This window comes from Fundulus heteroclitus, chromosome 17 (assembly GCF_011125445.2).
Source record: "Fundulus heteroclitus isolate FHET01 chromosome 17, MU-UCD_Fhet_4.1, whole genome shotgun sequence".
Lineage (NCBI taxonomy): Eukaryota > Metazoa > Chordata > Actinopteri > Cyprinodontiformes > Fundulidae > Fundulus > Fundulus heteroclitus.
The window spans coordinates 11,081,585-11,102,900 of record NC_046377.1 but is presented as its reverse complement, the minus strand read 5'-3'; the positions used below and the strand labels follow the sequence as shown (position 1 = coordinate 11,102,900).

Sequence of the window (21,316 nt, the reverse complement as noted above, 5' to 3'; positions counted from 1 at the left end):
GGTGTCAGGTGTCTCCTCCACTGAGGCTCCACGGAATCCTTTTGTCCACGGAGCGATGACAAACGATGAAATTCGGCTAAAACGTATGATTCATCAACAGGGGCGGTTCTAGAAAGGGACCAACAGGGGCCAGGGCCCCTGTAGAACTCTTCCAGGCCCCTGTACTAAAGAGATGATATTAAATTTCTTAGGATGATAAATGCTGACAAAGATACCGTGACTGACTGGTCATTTGGATCAGTTGTATTTTTTATGTTTATAGTTTTACCCAATAATAAAATAACAAAATAAATAGAAAATAAATATAAAAAATAACTATAATTAAAAAATCAAGCTGTTTCACATTAAGCTCCAGCCGTACTGAGAAAAGATCAGGGGTCTGCAACCTGCAGTTCCAGAGCCACAATTGGCTCTTTGGCTTACTTAATATATTAAAAAAAAAAAAAAAAAAGCTTTTACAACTGGGCCGAATATCATACATGGTGGTGGTAGCATCATGCCGAGGGTCCATTTCGCTGTATATGATGCAGTTGCATCGTAGCAGATGAAGTTATGCAGGGTTTTTTAAAACGGATATGGCAGACTAACATGTTTCTAGTATACGGCTCATCCATCCTAAAACTGTTTAGACTGTGTTTAAAGGCCAGGTCGGTAAGAGCTGTGCAGCATGGAGGTGGCTGCATCATGCTGAGGGGAGTTTATAGTTCATATGTGCATACTAGTGTATTCAGAATTAGAAAAATACATCAATAGCTTTTTAAAGACCTTCTTTTGCTTAAAAACATGTATCCAAAAAAAAAAAAGAAAGGGATCCATTAATCACAACACATATAGCCTCCACATTAATGAACGCTCCACAACGGTTAGAGTTAAGTTGTTCTTTCCTTTAATGCACTCTTTTGTCTCCAGTCCAGATCACGTTCACATTACATCATGATAAACTGTAAGAACACCTTCATTCGCCATTGGTTAAAAAGCTTCTCGACAGGAATAAGACCAGATGGGTGTCGGCTAAGACTCAAAACATTCAGGCAGAACTAACCCACCAGTTAGACGGTGAAGAATACGACCGTAAAAAGCTAAAAATGCGGTCTTTAACAAAATAAATCTTTTCTACGTAGAACATTTAACATAGTGTGAAGAAACTCATCAAGGTTAGAGTTTAATATCTATTTTAGCCCAAATAGATGATATTCCCCCCCCCCCTACTATAGCACAGATTTTGATATTTGGCACGTAAAATTTTAAATTCATCTCTCGTAATAAATATATACACACAGACAGAAAGTAGATTAACAGCTCAGTCAACGTTTACATTACAAGAGAGAAGATTGTGTGATGGAGACAAAACACAGTGATGGGAGAAGGAGACGAATATTGGAAAACTGTTTGGTCTGCCAGTGTAAGAGGCTGAAACACTTTATTATTTTTTGTTTTAAAATTAAAAAAAAAGACAACTATATCTGATGTTTTTGTTTTTCTCAAAAACCACTCTCACGTTTTATTTAAAAAATAGTTATTTTAGCCTCGGCATAAGGTGAGACCCATTGTATTTTCATTCTTTGCAGGTTTTTCAGTGAGTCAGAAAGCAAACAAATACTCGATTTGGAAGGGAAGCTTTGTGTTTTTCCTATGGATGACACTGTGCGCTCCTTCCGCTTCATAAACATCCCACACTGTACACGTGCAGCTTGTGCGTCATTTTAAAAAAAAAAACTATAGAAAACATTAAAAGAGAAAACGTACAGGTTAAAAACACACTTCACAACGCCTCAGTTATCCACGCGTCTCGAGCGTTCATTCAGCCGTCGAGGCAAAAAGGTGGGATGGCCGTTTTCGTACAGGTGACGGTGTTTCTTCGCGTTTTCAATCTGGATGCAGTTTACACGGGACATAGAAATTCATGATAAATGCGGACTTTACTTTGTGGAAGCGTTTTCTCGAAAACTCTAGGCACATTTCGACTGCAGGAACTTTTCTAGAGCTATTATTTATCTTCTCAGTTTCCGATGCCTTTGCCAAAAAAAACAAAAAACAAAACACATAGATACTGACCTCCCAAGAAATAAAAAAAAATAAAATAAAATAACGAGGTCCAGTAGATTTCCATTGTCCCTGAACTTCTGGGTGGAGATTTCTCCTACTTTAAAGAGACGATCGTTCTGTTTCAGGGTGTAACCGCTGTGAAATCATAAGTTGTCATGCCTAATACGATCAACTCTAAATAAGCTCTGTGGTGTAATCGCTGTGAGAGAATCATCAGTTATGGTTTTTACTGGTTGAAATAAACACTTTTCATAAAGAAAAGATAAAGATCCTCTAAGCGGATGTAATCTTAAACAAAAAAAAACAATGTTGTACACCAGAAGCACAGAAGAAAATATTTAGGTTGGGGTTAAATACAAGGTTCTAAAAAATTAAGCTCAGGGTCTCATAGCCAAAAAAAGGGCCTTAAGATCCCTCTAGAAAAGTTTATTCAGAGAAAACTAGAATATTTACCTATAGATTCATTTGTCATGAGAGAATAATCACTGGTAGATGCATCTTTTTTACTAGACCTCTTTATCAGACTGCTTTAAAGTACCACAAGGGGAAACAAAATTATAAAATAAAGCGATGTTCATGGAAAGAGCAGACAATCACCACCTAATACATTAATGTTTTGCAGAAGTCTGTTTCATTCGAAGATGCAACAATCAGACTTTTCTGGGCCAGTACAGAGTTCCTATTTTCTTTGAGGTTTGACTTTCAATTAAAAAAAAAAAAAAAAAAAAAACAGGCTAACACAAACATGAAAGGGGGGAAAATGTACCGCAGGCTTAGTAAAAGAGGTAGTCTTGATTTGAACAGAGATGAAAGAATTACAAGATCATTGATGAATCGAACACATACGCCTTTAACGCTTATTTGTTGGTTATTAAACTCAAACTGCATCAAATTAAAGGTTTCCTATTGATTTAATACTTCAACATCACATCCTTTCTAGCTTTTTTTTTTTTTAAATTACTTTGTCTTTCAAATGAATGAAACAACCCAGCACTAAAGTAGGATTATGATTCTCTCGGGGTGGTGAAGGATGATTTCACAGCTTTTATTTTGGAACCTGGACCAACATCAATTCGCTCCATTTCACAATCTATACAACACGTTCACTTGTCGAACCTCAATTATTTAACAGTGAATATTGATTATTTTCCTTTGTGACTCCTTAATTATGATCATTTAAAAATGAATGAAAAAAAGGAATTGCAATACTTTTTATGGCATCTTACTCAGACCCGGTTCAAGAACCAATATTTAAGAAAGTCGAGTGGTCAAAACAGCCGTGAAGTGACACTTCCTGGATCTTTAAATGTTCAGTTCACTCATTTTCGAGTCCAACTCAAAAACTCATGAGTGAGGCGAACAGAAAAGCAATGTTTGATGTTGTAAATAAAAGAATAAGGATGCAATTTAAACAGAAATCAACTGAGAAAAAAAAATGTATTATTCAGATTTAGAGAAAATTAAATCATTCAGAAAATTGGAACAAGCAATAAAAGTCTGAAAACTCAAACCATTTTCCATACTTATGCAGACATAGAGAAAAAAATGAAAATATTCTAATTCCAGGGGTGTGTGCTTGTTGACCAATGGGGAAACAGTTTCAGTTTTGATGTATAGTAGAATTTTTTATATATATATATATAATTTGGTACTTGATCACAATTCAGCACCAATGAAGAAGAAAAAGTCAAATTTTGATCCCTGGCCAACTGATCAGTGCATCTCTACTTCAGCATCGTTCTCTGCAGAATAAAACCAGAGCTGCAGCCTGCATGATTTAACACCAGACTGTAGAGCACTGATAACTAGCACACATTAGTTAGGTAACGCTGCAGGCTGAATTTTAATTAGTAGCATTGTGTCAGAAAAGGTCACCAAACAGGAAGATCGTATCCAGTTTAAGTTCACTGAGGTAGAATGTATAGAAAACTTTATTAATTTCCCCCCCAAAACGACTCATTTTAGGTCATCGCTCATTTTGAAAAGCAATGCAGGAAAGCAGATTTTATAGCCAATTTATCTTTATATTATGTATTCTTAAAAAAAAAAAAAAAAAAAAAAAGAATCAAAGTTTACATGTGATGGAGCAAAGGGATGAACGTGAAGGTGTTTTCTTTTTAATAAATATTCACGTGTAATATATTTGCCGTTACCATCACGTGTTGATGACGTCACCATGGAAACATTCTGCACACCAATGTGCTCTGGGAGCCAGCTACCCCCTCTCCCCCCCACCCTCCACAGGCCGCATGACGCCACTAAAAAGGTAACTGTGACTGTCGGTGAAATAGAACGACCTAAGATTTGACATTCGTACAAAGTTTCGGTAAGGCATCCCATAGTTAAAGTTCATCCACACCACCGGCGGCGTCCTCTGCCCCGCACTGCAGTCTGGGAATTGTCTGCGACGCGACCGCTTCCCGGGAAGTCTTTTCGCCGCGGTCCTTGGCAACAGCTTTGTTCAGTCTTGCAGCGAGGGTAAGAAACAATAAATACAGGCGAGCCGGGGCTCTGAGAAGTCTTTAGATTCATGCAGGAGACTGTACAGACTTTCTGTAAGCTGTCCCCAGTCGGGACAGGAGAGCGCGGCGGGGGTCCTATCTGCAGGAGGGGCCCAGCACGCTGCCCGTCGAGGGGGCGCCGGTGGTCGTGCTGTAGTTGGGGTAGTTGTCGTTCGGAGGGGGGCTCGGGAGGATGGAGTTGCCGTTGGTGGGGGAGCAGCTGAGCTGCAGCCTCCGCAGGTACTCGGCGTGCACGGGTTTGTGGCTCTGCAGCACTTTGATGGCGTCCTCCACGGTGAACCACTCCCGCTTCCGGCCTGCAGATGGAGACACAGCACAGGCACGTGTTGGAAGACTAAACGGCAACAACAAGTTTGCAGCAGGCACAACACGGCATACATTTTCCTGCAGGTTAGGAGGATATTGCGCTGCACAAGGCGGCTGCATGTTAGAGCAGCTCTGTTGTTTTTATCCTGCGATTCTTTTTAAAAAAGGAACGTTCTCCGTTCTGCAGATCAAGGCTGATTTTTTTTTTTCCACTGGTGTTGGAGGCTGTGCAGCTAAAAGTTTTTTTTGTTGTTTTTTTCCTCTCTCTTCAGTTTTTTTGGACATTTGTTATGAGGCGTAACCGTAGCAACAAGTTGTTTTCTGTACAACCGGGAGCCGCTGATTAACATCTCAAAGGCTGAAATAATACTTCAACAACATCACCGAATCCCACATGAGCTGAAAAGGAGGCGCCGAGGATGCAGAGCAGGAGTAAGAGGGGGAGAGAGAGAGAGAGAGAGAGACGGAGGAAATTAAAGACACGTCTTCTAGTAATCATCGTGGGCAAAGGTAAAATCTTTGGGCAACAACTTTGAATGAACTCCAAGATGGTGGAGGAGTATAAATACCTCTGTGTTCACCTGGACAACAGACTGCACTGGAGACACAAATGTGAAGCCGAATACAAGAAGGGAGAGTTGTGGAAAGTATGATCTCCTCTGGTGCACAACAGCTTTGGCTTTTTTTTTTTTTTGTCCAGAAAATACAGGCCTTATAAATGTGACAACAGCACCCCCTGCTGTTTGGTCTGTACCTACGGTCAGAAGTATGATGAATACTATTAATAAACACCTAAAAAAGAACAAAACTTAATGTAACTGAAGCCTGTCTTTAATATTCATGGCTTGATATGATCTTTGCCACATGAGGGTCATAGTTAAAAGTTGACTACAGGTAAGAGTCGGGCTAAAGGCCAATTATATTCTTGTTAATATGATAGTTTAAAAAGTGCGACAATGTTGAAACATTGTAGTTGTTACAAACGTTGTTTCAAAGGGATACCGGGTCATTTTCAGAACGACTGCTTAAATGCATCAAAACAAAAAAAAAGTTTTATTTCTGACCCATTTTGTTGGGAGGGGGGGACGACGTAACAGTAAATATTTAAGAACCACTGCCCTAAAACAACTTGCTGAAGAAACCCCTGAGTTACACCAGCATTTAATTTCTCTTTAGGATGAATCATTTTTTAAATTTATTTAATTGATCAATTAAAATTAAAACTTTATTAGGGTCTGCAGGGAACGTCTTCTACCTACAAAGTCGAGGTACCCGCAGCTGGGACTGTAGCAGTTCACTGCAGCCATGGCCAGGATTTACGGTCCTGTTATCACCGCATTCCCACTCGGTCTCTGCCGGCCGCCACATAAATAAAAAGGCCGTGCAGGATATGTGGCGCAGCAGAGAGAGAGAGAGGCACGTGTGAAGAGAAGCCGCACCTATGTTAACGGAGTCCTCCCAGGCCTCGAACGTCTCCGTCACAGTCAACACATACACGTACGTCCGGTGCTTCCGATCCTTGTTTTGCTATAAAGATAAAAATAAACATTGATGCATTTTTTGAATTACAGTCAAGTTACATTTTGATTTTACATGTAAATTTTATTAAAATGTCATTCAATAGTTTTTTTTTTTTTTTTTTTTTACAAACATATATAAAAAGGAGCTTACCTCAAATACACCAAGCAGGCGCCCAAGCTTGCCCTTCACACCAGCCTGGGGAGCAAATTAAAGAAAAAAAAGCTGATTCCTTCTCTGTTAATTCATTCTTTGTAAAAACAGGAATTCTGCATTGCATATTAATATAAAGATGCAAATCCAACCCTATGAATAACTTAAACCCTCCATGCTCTAAAATACAGTGCCTTATTAAAAGTATTCATACCCTTTTAACATTGTTTTTTTTTTTTTTTTACATTTACTAAATTTTACAAACCAACACTGAACCCCCCAGAATAAATTAAAATATAAGGGTCTAGATTAACATGTATTCGTGTGTTGACGACAATTTTCCCCATTTTAACTTACAGCAAGGCTGACCATGCATGTCTAACACATAAAAAACGTAATAAAACCTAAAAGTTTATGGCTATAATGGGACATAAGAAACAAGTGAGGGGTATGAATACTTTTGAAAGGCGCTGGGCAAACACACAGAGGGATGCTTGTGTCGTGTTTGTTGTTGCTCTAATCACCCCCCCCCCCCCCTTTCAGGGGTAATAATGTCTAAAGGAGCGTACAAATGTTAAATGAGGTCTTCACACACAGTTTATAGCACGATAAGAGCCACGTTTATCATCTGCAGTGTCTTATCGCCTGGGTGAAACCCTCCGCTGTCTCCCCCATTACAGGAAGGCCATTATGTCTCTTTCATAAGCGTTATTTTCCAGCCAGGACGTACTCGACAGGTATCAAATGTTCTGCCGGGACCCCCGTGACATCTGTCCTTCCCGCTTCCCTGCAGGCTTCACAAGCGTCAGCCTGTCCGCTGATGTGTCCGCCGGCGGAGGAGGAGGCGGCGACGGCCGAGTGTGTCTTCAGATCCAAAGTTTAGATTGCTGACGCGGCAAAGAACAAGCGGTTCTCAAACAGCGGGACCTCTGAAATGCCAGGGGACCCCCCCACCCCACCCTGCCCGAGTGACCGAGATACTGTCGCTGTGGCCATTTAAAGATCTCTCCATCGGAGTGTGTAACGCTTCCAAACACACAGCTCCGCCTCCTGGCCGTTCTGTGACGGGACGCCCTCAGTTTATTAAGACTGACCTATGGCATTTGCAAGACTTCACGCCAACCTCAACAGGTGCTATTAATGTAAATTACACTAGATTTTTAAGTTGATCAGGGCGTCTAGGTCAGGGGTGTCAAACATACGGCCCGCGGGCCGGATCTGGCCCGCCGAACAATTTAGTCCGGCCCTGTGGCTAAATGCATTATCATTATTAAAAAAAAAGTGTCCTTTCTGTCAATAAGAATTGTTGTCTTAATGCCAAAAAGAGCTCATCAGATTTGACTTTCACAAGTGGAGCAGTACTGCTTTTGCCATAGTGCTCCGCTTGATTTATGAATGTGAATAGTTTTATTATGATTCATGCGGGGAATCTCAAATGATATGGACACTACAATGGGAAAGTAGGAGAAAAAAGGAAGAACAAGAAGAAAATAAAAACAAAAGGTGAAAGAAAGAGGAGATAAAAGAAAGAGAATGATAAAACAATTATTTAAAAAAAACATGTACTTCGTTTAATTGAAAATCTGCAGTTCCTATATTGTCCACGAGGGGCGCTGTGTTTTAATTAGCAGATTAAGCTTCAGGTGTGGAAAAATTTAAATCATTTCTTAATTTTTATCTGTTTGATGTATTTTGTCATGCAGGACAGTGTTTTTAAGTTCCAAAAAATGTGAATACATATTTTTCAACATTGTACAATCACTGTGATCAGTTCTTATGCATAATGCACTTAAGTAAATGTTTAACTGAGTAAAAGTATTGTTGAAATTGCACATACTTTTCTTAAAAACGCTGAGGTTATTCATAATATATTGTGTAAAAGTGAAATGAATTTAATATAAAAATCAACAACAAGTCCACATTTATTAGTTCTATTTAATCTTGCAATGGGTTTACTCGTGTGGCCCTCTTGAGATCAGATTAAGCTGAATGCGGCCCCTCAACCAAAATGAGTTTGACACCCCTGGTCTAGTACTTTTAATCAGTAATGGCCTTTGGTTTTCCTGCAATATAAATATGACATAAGGGCCCATTTCTTTTAGGCACTCTTCAAAATGGGGAAGAGAGTGGTACATGGCAGTAGAGTAGACCCTGTGTAACCTGCTCTGTGTCTTTCACGTTCTCACGCCGTTCCCATTTTGAAGAGTGACTAAGAGAAAAGGGCCGAAAAGGGAACCAAGAGGTCGGGGACGGCCGATTTAAAGGTGCGTTTAAACGCAGCGGGCGGCGAGCATTTACAAAAATAGAGCAGTGCACGAACCGTGTGCTCTGTGTGACGGTCTGGTGTGGAGGACCCGCGACACTAAAAACATGGCCACCCATTTACTGACCTCCTCAAAGACTTCTCGCACCGCAGCGCCCCACGGCTCCTCCTCGGGCTCCATCCCTCCTCCAGGAACGATCCACTGGTCCGGGTGCCGACTGCTGCTGACCAAAAGAACCTAAAGAAGAAGAAAAAAAACACGTTAATAAAACAGCGTGTTGATCCCCTTTATTCACGATAAAACAAGCTAAAGTGAAGATATCCTCTGGTGTTTGAACTACACCAGAGATGCGGGGCACTCTGGTCCATCTTAGCGATCAGAACAGACTCGAGACTTTTGGCACATTTGCCCAGACATTCTGAAAGTTTCCATAAAGCCGGAGTGTTTCGGGTCAGATTGAATCGGCGATATACGCCACGCTCCACATCAGTCGTGTGCGTCAACGACAGAAACGTGCCTCGGGCAGCTTGAGCGGCAGATGGTGAAATCCACCTCCAGCGAGCAGCAGTAATCTGCCGGAGGAGTCAGGCTGTCACTTAATCCGAGCGAAGCTTTCGCATAGCTTTCCTTACTTTGCTCTAATGGGATTGTGGCCGCAGCTACAGGAGGCCCTCTGATGAGCCTCCTCTGAAGAGTTGAACCAGGGCTGGGAGGCCAAAACCAACGGATGCTCATCCTGGCTGCCATTAGGTGTCGGGATGAATTTCCTACACCTGTTATTTTTTTTACGCAAGTTACGCACACGTTTTATACGCAAGTTACGCACACGGCGTTCAGTAAGCACGTGTGCGTAACTTGCGCACGACGTGACCAGGCTTTAAAGCAAAACAAAAAAAAAATGCCGCCCCATCGGGTAAACGGGAAAGTTTAGCTTCATTTTAAGGAAGAGAAAGATGGCAACGAGGCGCTTTGCAATCATTGCAAAATGGCATATACATCCGCGAGAGGAAATAGAGCCAACAGGCAGAAACACCTGCGCACACAACATGGCATACAATTTAATGAATGTCGTGTTTTTGATTCTTACCGGACAGAAGCTAAAGTTACGACCAGCATGGAAGGCAACTCTAAGTAGCTAGTTTTACATCACTGGCTGGTTCCTAGTAAATCATATGCCATTTCTGGAAATAAACCATTTTCCTACCTCTCTTTGGGGTTATTAAGGGAGTGTGCCTTTCTCATTAATCCAGCCCTTCATTGGTAACATGTTTAATTAGAACTACTGGTAGCTGGAATTCTTACATGATTCTAGGCATTGCAATGGATGTAAGGAAACACGCTACGAAGTTGCTCCGCAGTTCAGGGAGCGAGAGAAAGGTGACACTTGTTTATTTAAATCAGGGGGAGATTTGTTTATTTCCCAAAATTGTACAGTGATGCTTTTTCATTAAACGGATGGCTTCTCCTTTAGATTTAGATGACTGAGGTTATCTAAAGAGAGATTAATAAGCAACTGTCACAACAAACTTACATTTTCTTGTATTACAAACAACTCATCTACTGTATTTAAGTTTGTTCTTATATTCCTTTTTTTATTTAAACAAATATAAATGTTACTCCAGTTGCACATTTGCTGTGGACATCTTGACCTTGTTAGTTTGTAAGGTCGTGTGATAGTTAAGTAAACAAAGTTGATGCTCATTATCAAACTGTTTGTTCTCCTTTTTCCCCCCAAATTGGAATCGAAAAGAGAATCGATAAGGGAATCAGAATCGTGAAAATCTTTTCAATTCCCCAACCCTAACAGGCAGGTCCTGCAGGATGAAGGGATTGGTACCAGTGACCCGGCTCCTTGCTTCCCTAACCTAAACCCATTGGATGGTCTCTGGGACGTCGTGTTTAGCTCCGTCCGACGTCCAGGAGCTCAGTGATGCCCTGGTCAGGATCTGGGAGGAGGACACCCCAGGAGACCATCTGCATCTCGCTGCCTCAGGCATTCATACAAACTACCGATTGTCACTGTGAGACTGCTGCAACGGGATATTAGCAAGACAGACTAACCGGTCGAATCAGTTGTTCAGTTTCACTTCTTTCTGTGACTTGGCATTAAGCCCTCTGTGGGTTGATTGTTTTCATCAACCTTTTGATCCTAAGACGTCCCCCATTTGGTGTCAGTAGGGACGACGCAGCACGATTGTTTTTTTTAATTGGGATCCAGTGTGTTTCCAACGTTTTTTTTTTTGCAGCAGTGCATCCACTAAAGGAAGAAAACGTTTCCACCGACAGCAGATGACGTCTTCCCAGGAGAGTGAGAACTGAGAGAGGTGTGCAAACTTGAACTTTGTGACCCCTTTAAGAGGGCTGTGTAATGTGAAGGTGAGCTGAAACTGAACTTTGGTCATTGTCTGAATGTTTAAATTAAACTGGTAAAGATATTACCACAATATAACGTCTCCAGTTTAAGAATGATTTCGTCGCCTCGGGTCTGCCGCACACTTTTCACGTCAGAATTCAAATCAGTTCCAGTCCTAATTTAGCCGTCAATTTTAATTTTTATAATTAAAATTATAATTTTTTTGTTCTCAGTTCACACCTGCAGATATTTCAACCAAAGTTGAGCTTTAAAATTAAAACCCGCAAGACAGATAGGGGTATAAAGATGGACGGGTAGATGGATGATGAGCTCACGGTGACCTGAGCCGTGGATTTCTGCAGCTCCTCCAGAGCCATTTCTTCCCAAGTGTGTAATATCACTTTTCCCCTCGTTTACACAGCTCTCTCCTGAAAGACTTACTAGATTTATTGTTGCTAGCATGTACTCCAGGAGCTAGCAGCATTACATTAACGCACTTCTAGATCAGTCATTACAGTCAGGCAGTCTTGTAGACAGCTCAGGGGTCCTATCAGGTAATGACACAGTTTACCGTAATGCTCTGGTTATCCATTGAGCTGACCAAAGTCGTACTTACACATTTTAAAGATTTTTGAGCCCATTGTACCACATAAAAATAAGTCAGTAAGCACGACGGTAATCATATATGAAGGCATAACATAAATTTTTGAGAAAAGGTAAGGATTTTAAGTGCGCCTTATAGTCCGAAGAACACGGTACTTCTCACTTATCCCGCTACTTTATGTTGGTCTGTACAGAAAAAAACACACTATAAAAAGCTGTTTATAAAGAAGCAAAAAGGTTTAAAGGGTGTTGCATTTATATAGTGCGACAGGAAGGAGAGCGTTTCCATACTTACCCAGACCTGGAAATAATTACATCAAATCCCCATCTTTCCTGGGCTGCCTAAACATTCCCTCAGGAGCCTAGAGCTTCTTTTTCATTACTGTAACGTCGGGTTTATCTCTTGATTAGCTTGCTTCTGTCAGATTAAAACATTTTTTTCCCTCTCTCTCTGTCTCTCTCTCCTCCCCATCTGTCCAACAATGTGAGTCTGCTGACCTGCAGCCAGCGGGGCTTAAGGGGAGCTCACAGTCGTGGACGCATTCTGAGCAGACGGGGAGCGATGTATACAAAACAAAAAGCTTCCGGTGGCAGCGAGGACAAAAAGAGATTCCTGCTCTGCTCGCTCCGTTTTTAGCGGGTTTTTGTTGTCGTTGCCAGAGAGGGGAGCCAGATCGGTCAGCAGCACGTTATTTATTCATGCATTTGTTTTTTTATTTGGAAATGAACGTGCAGAAAATAAAAATCCTCATGCAACAAAAACGATTTTGGACAGCGAATCAATTTCCGCCCCCTCATGCCAGGAGTTATTTTCCCTCTGATCCTTACCCACAGGGAGGAGGGGCTCACACCACGCAGGCAGTGATTTGAAGCTGGGGCCCCCCCGAGAGCCAAAAACAAAATAACTCGCATCCTGATGAGAGCCGGGTCAACAGTCAGCTGACAGCTGAAACCTTACCACGGCAAGCCCCGCGTGCATTTGTCCAAGAGGGTCGAGACGAAGGGGAGGGAACGCCGTACTGCAGCGTTAAAACCTGCCTGTGTCATGATAACGCCGGTTAGCCAGAAATCGCCCCGAAAATCGCCCTGTCGTACGCTTTTTGGCGTACGACAGACGACTTGCATGTGTGACTAAATCCAGGTGATGACAGTTGCCAGACAGGTACAACAGGCAGGAATATCTCGGAGGACACAAACAGTTCCTGCTTCTCCCTAAAGAGGAACGCCTGGTAGCTGTCACATAAAGACGGCTCCGGATGCCGGAGCGGGCATGGCACCCGGGAGGAGGGACTGACGGGAGGCGCGAAGTAAAGGGCTGCTAAAACAGGACCGAAGCCACCGGATTACGCAATAAATAAACAGTGGAACGTTAAATGTGAGAGAATAAAGCAATATTTCCCTTTCTGGTTCCACAGAGGGGAAATTTGTCTCTGCTTTTAACTCATCCCTCAGGGACCAGCATGGGTTTTGAACCGGTGACCTTTGGAAAAGGCCGCTCTACAGAAAACGCCTCATCCAACAATGATGATCAATGCAGGAGTTAACTTTAACCTTAAATGAGGACAAAATCATGATACACATTTGTAACGCTAAACACAAAGAAGCAATGCAACCCATGTACGGAGGCCTCGGTCCTGGGTTCGCTTCCCGGCCCATTGGACCACACTCAGCCCCCCCCATTTTCCTGTTAGTTAGCTGTCAAATAAAAGCCACTGCTACCACAGAAGAGCCATTTAAATAGTCTAGATAATGTCCAGATTTAACTTTCATTTCAATGTTTAGTTTGAACAACCCAGACCAGTGATGAAGCGGTCCAAAACTCAAAAATCCAATCGTTCTCTGGTCAGCAAACAACTCTCGTTTGGGAGGATGTTGTTACGGAGGGAAGAAGGCTTAAATGTTGCTTCCTGTTGCAGCAGACAACAGGAAGGCTGGACATATTGACGTATTAACATAGACTCTGCTCGTAAGATAAAGAATTATTCACATATTGCAGCACAAAAAGTAAAAAGAGAAGCATTTTGAATGTATCCCTTATAGCTTCTCGTGCAATAGTAGTAAAAGAGACAGTGGAATTTGTTGAAAGTAGGGCTGGACGATAATTCAATAACGATATACATCGATTCATAGACGTATATCGATGATAGAAAATACGGGTCAATAAAAAGTCCAACAGAATAAGAGTTTTCCTTCCTTGTGCATTCTAGCCTATCATGTAGATTAATATTACAGTCAACCAATCACAAACTCAGATGCAGGAATGCTCCGCTTCCAAGCCCCGCCTCCTTCAAAGAGTTCAGAGAGCAGGTGTTTTTTCTTTTTTGGTAAAAAGTTGGTTTAATAAAAGTTTGAGTTTGAAGTCAGTGTTTGTGTGTTCTGCATCTAAAAACAGGTCGCTAAGCATAAACAGCATAAAATAGCCAGGGCTGCACTGAAAATACATGTTTTGAATTTGTTGATAATTATCGATAAATATGATTTATATTTTATCGACATGCTTTTCCCCCCCCCCTATATCGTCCAGTCCTAGTTGAAAGCTCTTTCTTTAAACAATCACTAACCACATTAGTATGCTGCGTTTTCATTTAACCAAGACTACCACTGACAAGTGGTTTGGGTCGATTATTGTCGGGGAACAGACGTCTGAGAATATTCCAAGATCACTCGGCTGCAAACCCGGACGTTTCACCTTGCATCATCTTTTTTGGAAAACCTCTGGGAAGTTTAGTTTCTGCTAAAACCAAACGTTAGAGCAAAAAGGCTTTCTGGGACTGGACGCTGCATATTTACAGCGTAAAATAATTACAGAGAACCCAAGACGGTGGATCCAGGCAATTAGGCGTCCTACTTAGCTGTCACCGCTGTCCCCCTTCATTGTCCCAACTCGTTATGGGTTTGTTGAGTTGCCGTCACAGAGCATTGTGACTGGGGGCTCCACTTTCTCCTTTTTCCCCCCCCTCTCCAAAACAAAACAGCCCGATGGCTCCGATTAAACAACAGCCGGGTATCATGTTTCTGAGAACGACTGGCTGTCTGTGTGTGTGTGTGTGTGTTGCAGCCATGAGTTTAAGGAAACCAGATACACGACGCAAAGCTCAGTTACAATCAAAGCGCCGCGCTGGTTCGCCTCCACCGCCGCCCCAATAACTGCGAAAGTACCTGCCACAACCTGAAATTCCCGGGAGTTGTGACGTTGACACACTTCTGTCAGAATTATTCTCCGAACTTTCATTCGACAAAGCGCTGTTTGGGGTAATTTGGAGAAGACGGCACTGCATGTGTTCTGACAAGCATTAGTCAAGAATGCAGGTAGAAGCGTGCAGCTGTACCATGGATGCACAAATAGGTTATATCTAAATCTCTTCACTGATTTAGCCAACAAATTTCATGCCTAAATGGCTGCGTACTATTTGCACACGAATATCCAAGCAGCGATGCAGAGCGCGAGGTAACTGTGTTGAACTATCAGGCAGTTATTAGACAGGCAAGACTATATGTAGGGAATAGTTTTGTTGCATAGACACAGATATCACTGACAAATTTGAAAATGAAGTCGTGAATATAGATATGGGTGTTGCCGAAAACCAAAACATGCAGGAAACTGACAGTGAACATAGTGAAGGGTGGGGGGTGGGGGTAGATCAGCTGTGATCTAGTTTTATATGGTTGTTTTTGTTCTGCTTGTGCCTCCAGATAAAAGTCATCTTCTCACTTTAAGGTGGGTACAATTTACTTTTTTTTTTTTTAAAATACTCCACACTATGCTAAAATTTCATCAGTATATTGGTATATTTTACATTTTGGACATCTCATTACAAAACATTTAAGTAGTTTAGTTTAATCATCTATATGTTTCACAGATTATGGCACAACATCTATGTTCACTTAGATCAGCTTAACTTTATTATATTTAAGACTTCGATTTATCAAATCTGGAGCAGACTACCATGCCATATATATATATATATATATATATATATATATATATATATATATATATATATATAACCAGATAAACAAATTGGAAATTAAATAAAGTTGGAAATTAAATAAAGAGCTTATGTCTTCCAAAAAGTTATGAAAAACGGTGTACATAGTTTTGGTGAGTTTTCTTTTAAAATGTAGACAAACACTCGTGTGTTTGTTTGTGTGTGTGACTGTATATATATATATATATATATATAATGAAAAATAGCTTTTTTCCATGTTTCTTCTAATTGGCATCTAAACCAGACTTGGCTTAAACTATTGATCCAAGCGGTCTAAGCTCCTCCCAAATGCATTGAAATTACACGTTTATTCCTCTTAAAAAGAGTCTTGTATCTTTCTGTGTGTCTGCACTCAAACCAAACACATTTTCAGACAGCCACTTGTGACTGGCCACTCAACAGTGGCATATTTTCTTTCCCCTTTCCTTGAGGGATATGTTACTTATGGCATTTTTGTGTTTATTCCAAATAAATTCCATTTATATATGAATTAGATAATATTACAGTGTAAATTACAGAAGTAGAGATCCTCTCAATAAACATAAGTAATGAGACTTTCCTTTTTATAAATTTTGATTTGTTTACTTTTGTGAGATAGGAATATGTAAAAAGTTCCACACGTACTACAGGAATAAATAATCTCCAAGATTTTCAGGAGAAAAAAAATAGAGTTTGTAAAGTGAGTATTTTTCAGGCTACTGTCCCTTTAAGAGCCTCTGAACATGCCTGCTACGCAGCTGGTTGCTGCTGAAGGCCGGCGGCGGGATGAATGGCTCCCGCTCAGTCATCATGGATGCTGACGCAACTGTCGGCTCGTTGTGTGACGCTACATCTGATTTACACGTTTACAAAAAAAAGGGTCCATATCTCATATCTTTGTCTCCTAACTATACAGGAGACGTTAAACTGCTTTAAAATAAAACGTGTAAAACCGAAAGCCTCGCCCTCTTTGCTTCGCCGTTTCACGCAAGCTAGCAAACAGTTAGCCGGATGTTTAAAAACCTGACCTTCAAAATAAAAGCATTTCCGCGATAACTGCGTACTGCGAAAACATGCCCCTGAACTTGAGGGTTTTATTTTGCAAAGGCGAACCGCTTGTCAGTTGCCGTCTAGATACGCGGCTTGATATCGGCGCCTTTTTCTCTCTTCTCGCTACGTACTCCCCAAACTAGCCCAAACTGGCTGGCCCCGGGCGCATCAGCGGCGGCGGCAACAGCAGCACAGACTCGAGGCGTTACGACACAGGAGCGGCCGCCAGTACAACACAACAGCGGAGCCACTCGTTAACGCCAACGTGTGACATAAAAAAAAAACGAGTTTGGCACGTTTTATTGGTGACCCCAGAATGAAGTGGCTGCAGCTAGGCCAGAGATTCACAACACACCCGCCGAACATTAAACGCATCAGCAGCACACCGCGGGGTCTCATACCTCCTCTTCCCGTTCATTCTTGAAGCACAGACACGCCGCTCTGATCATAAACCCCTCTCCGTCGTACGTCCTGGTCTGGTTCGGTTTCAGCTTCATCGTTGCGGACTTCAGTTTGCCTCTGTCCCTCTTGATTATGGAAACCAAGAACAAAAAAACAAAAAAAAAAAACAAGCTTCTGTTCAGTTTGAGTCCAAAGAGTTAACAGCGGTGCCGACGCATCGCCGCTTGCCTCTGCGTCCAAGGTTTTCTGTCATCAGCTGAAGTGACGAGGCTCTGTAGGAGGTATCCCCGCTCAAAAACAATGAAATTCAGCTTCCCTTTTTAGAGGAAAAACAGCCCCGACACAAAAAATAGGTAGCCAACGGTAAAAATGTGTGAGGTCCCGCGGGGACAGACAGATCTTATAAAGACTACACCTCCTCAGCCCTCCTCTGGATCCTTACATGCAGGAGATCTGAGGCAGCGACGATCTCATTGGCTGAGCTCCCGTGAGTGGGCGGGGCTACGCTGCTGCTCAAAACAATGCTGATGAACATGTCCTGGCTGTGCAGCAGGAGCATTTCACAGCACAATCCCCCGTTTGATGAGGACAGAAAAAGGTCTTAAGATGAATTTGGGAGGTTTTTTTTTATATATATGTTGACCAGGTTTACATAAAATCCCCACAAAATACACAAATTATTGTGGTTGTGACATGACAAAATGGGGGGGGGGAAAAAAGTGTACGGGGTGTTACTTTTGTGAAACTGTGATTTAGAAAATGCTTCTTTACTCGTCTAATAGTTACACCACATGCTATAAATATGCAGCATATGTTGCAGATCCAGCCCCATGCGAACCGGTTACATAAAACAGAGAGCAGCTGTTGAGGTTATTGTGAAGCATACCTTGTAAAACCAAAATATATCAGTAGACAGCTTTACAGTTAACCCAGGCGTGGTGTTAGTAGAAAACATGTTAAATACCTTATTTAGGCAGCCCCGTGAAGAGAAATGTCAGGAGATGACTATGAAAGCTCTTAAAAACCAAAAGTATCAATGGGATTTTCCCCCAAAAAAAACATTATTTATAGATTAAAGTCTTTTAATGCAAGCACGTCTGTGTTTTGAAAATGTTCTCAGATGACGCTGTGCAGAAATAATATTTCCAAACAGCTTTAGTATTTGGGTCGAGCAAATGTGTAAGCAGCATCAGTCCCCAGAAAGTATTGATGTCATGAATAACACTTGTACTTTGGCTTTTGTGAAAACAAGTCATTATATCTGACTGTTGCTTGATTGAATCAGATGTGCTTCTCAGTTTTTGTTTACCCCCTGATTGGCCATTTTCAATCACCAATCAGATCAAAGCTTTCCCCCAATTATATACCTCTGAAACTGCAAAAAAAAAAAAAAAAAAGACACCTCAAAGTGTGAGTCACTACCAAGGCTCTGCTTGAAATATCATGGCAATAAATTCAAACAGATTATTTATTACAATCACCAACGACTACGACTGTTTTACTGCAGTCTCATCATTTCACTTCTGAAACTTCCACTTTTCAGGTTCTATGTTTTTGCTCGATCACATGAGCACCATGCAGTAATCTATGTGTTTGCGTAGCTCAATTAATGTTTCGTTTATGTCTTTTCGTACAGGGTGGCTTACCTGTCAAACCACCAAGATAAATATTTGGTTACATCTTTTATAGAAACCTGCACCCGACCCGGCGCTTTACGCTCAGTCTGATGTGTTCGGAAATCGGTCAGTGACTCCCGGCTTCTATTGGCTTATATGTCACTCCTGCAGCCGCCTTTTGACCTTTCAATGATGCATTCTGGTTTACTAAAGTAAAGGAGTGCAAAAGGGGAAGGAGTGTTTGCTCGATCATTTGAGCGCATGGTCCGAAGTTCTACAAGCTTTGTGTGAACTTTGGGTCCCTGTTGCAACACTGTTTTTGCCTTTTTTTTTGTCGTTTTGAATCAACATTGCATATAAAGTCAAACTCGGATGTTATTACACGGTGAGAAGCCGCATCTTTTCAGCTGATTAAACCGACATTGTTAGCCAGATCTCCTTTGTAGCTGCAGCAGATAATCAAATTATGGTTAGAGTTGCATGTGCTCTTGTGCCGATGACACAATAAAATCAAGGACGGATCTTTTATGCTCTTCTGCAGCTCCCTCCTTCACTGGTATCTTTAAGTGCTGAAAGTAGGGCAATTAATCAGGTAAAAAAAATGATAGCAAACAGGCAGAGAACAATGAAACAATAGGATTAATCAGTTCTGGGTGATTTGCATAAAACGTTAACTTATTATTAAAAGCGGTCACGTGAAAACTGATCCTTCCTAAAGCCATAGGTTGGATAGAATCACTCAAAATCTATTAAGGAATAAATCCTTTTTTCTAAACCACCCAGATAAAATCATGACCGCTGATCCGATTTTCTACAAACTTTTAAGTTTTGCTTGCGTACCCTAGAGACACTGGGGCCTGTATAGCCATTCTTCAAAATGGGAAACACCAGAAAACATGCCATCCAGGTAAGGCAGATGTCTGTCGAGCTTCATAATTGAGGAAATTGTGATACAAAATTATTTTAGGCCATTAGATCCTTTCCAGGTGCCAACTGGTTATTTTTATTGCTAAATGCAGCGTTTCTGTCGGCAGTTCCTCTTACGAAGCCAAAATCTAAAGGAGCCAGATCCATGGAGCAGTTTGCCTCTGAGACGCCATGTTGCTGAAAACCTTCATGTTTTACCATATGGCACGGTTTCATTGGGAATCTTAATTTTTTAAACTGTTTATAATTAAATCTCACCTGTGCTGTGCAGCACCGTGTGAGCCTGTGCTGGAAAGGCTCTTTATAAATAAACTTCCCTTATCCACTGGCCGGCACTTTTGCTGGAACCATGTAATTTGATTGGATGAGAAAAAAATCTTTAGCGTTTCAGAATTAAACACTTCAAATGGGTTTGATGTAAAGTAGGCTAAACTAAAAAAAAAAAAAAGGATTACTGAGTGGAAAAATAACCCCTTGTTATGTACGGTGGAGAGTCTGTCATCCTGTGGGCCCGTTTCTATCTCACAGCAGGCCCTGGAAACCTTTTTAGAGTAGATGATATGATTAACGTTTTAAAATACGAGGTCAGTTTAAACGAATCTGGTCGACTCTTCCAGGTAAATAAAATCGGGTCATTGGACTTTCAACGCCAAATCGACACACAAATCAACTTTTCGCCGCTGAGCAAACGTGATCAAATGAACGGCTTGGGATTTTTCCGAAACCGTCAGCTTGAGACCATCCTGCTGCAGTGAATGATGCATTTATTTCAAGACGTTTTACACGTCTTCCAGCAACCTCTTACAAAAAAAACCCAGCCGCTTACTGAAAACCAGCGGACGCGGTGCCGGGATTGCAGAACTGACTGATGAGCTCAACAGGAGGCGTGTCATGGGACTAACACAGTGGATGACCAAATAAAATCCCCCTTTTATCTCCCATGTGCACACAGAGACCACGGATAAACAAAACTAACTGCGCCTTGCTTCCACATCCACATTACATTGGCAGCTCCTTTTGCACTATGATGTCAGGGAGACAAATGAAGGCTTTGACGACAAGCCTTCCCATCCAGTGGGAGATATTTGGGATAATGCTGTCTATAAATTGCAACGCGGTTTATAATAAGTCAACTATTACAGACTAAAATTAGAATCTCGCCTGTTGAACTCAATCCTGCCTGCACATAAAACAACAGATGCCACAATCTCAGCCCGTCCCCCCAGGGGAAGATAAAGCTGTCATAATATACTTGAAGTGGTTAATCATCATCTTCCTGCGTGGCCAAGGAGAGCAGCTAGGAGTTCCTCTTTTAGCCGAGGCCTGAGACGGGAGTGGAGGGCTCCGGTTTCTTCACGCTGTTGCTGAGACAGATTGGGGGGGGGGGGGGCGAATGAGGCCGGGGGCCGAACGCCAGCTCCGTCTTTATCACTGCCGTCAGACAACCCCTGATTCTTGACAAACGGCAAACGTCACAGACATCTCCGTGCAGACGGAAAACACACACACACACACAGATGTTCACGCTCCCACAGTTACATTCTAATCTCCTTGTTCGTTTGCCCGTGATCAAATCCTGAGCTGATTA

At 41.7% G+C, this 21,316-nt stretch overlaps 1 protein-coding gene across 2 annotated transcripts; it reads right to left on the bottom strand.

Annotated features, from left to right (window-relative positions):
* Positions 1–869: 869 nt before the first annotated feature.
* On the bottom strand, positions 870–17,627 carry nudt4b (nudix (nucleoside diphosphate linked moiety X)-type motif 4b). 2 transcript variants are annotated; one of them, XM_036148951.1, is made up of 6 exons: positions 17,414–17,627; positions 17,185–17,310; positions 8,936–9,046; positions 6,546–6,590; positions 6,314–6,401; positions 870–4,864 (listed from the first exon to the last, which is right to left on the bottom strand). In XM_036148951.1, the coding sequence occupies exons 2-6, from the start codon at positions 17,278–17,280 to the stop codon at positions 4,644–4,646; spliced, it is 561 nt and encodes a 186-aa protein (XP_036004844.1). In that variant the 5' UTR covers positions 17,281–17,310; positions 17,414–17,627; the 3' UTR covers positions 870–4,643. The 2 variants fall into 2 exon arrangements, with proteins under 2 accessions (XP_036004844.1, XP_012706671.1); XM_012851217.3 differs by having other exon boundaries at positions 17,185–17,627.
* Positions 17,628–21,316: the final 3,689 nt, after the last annotated feature.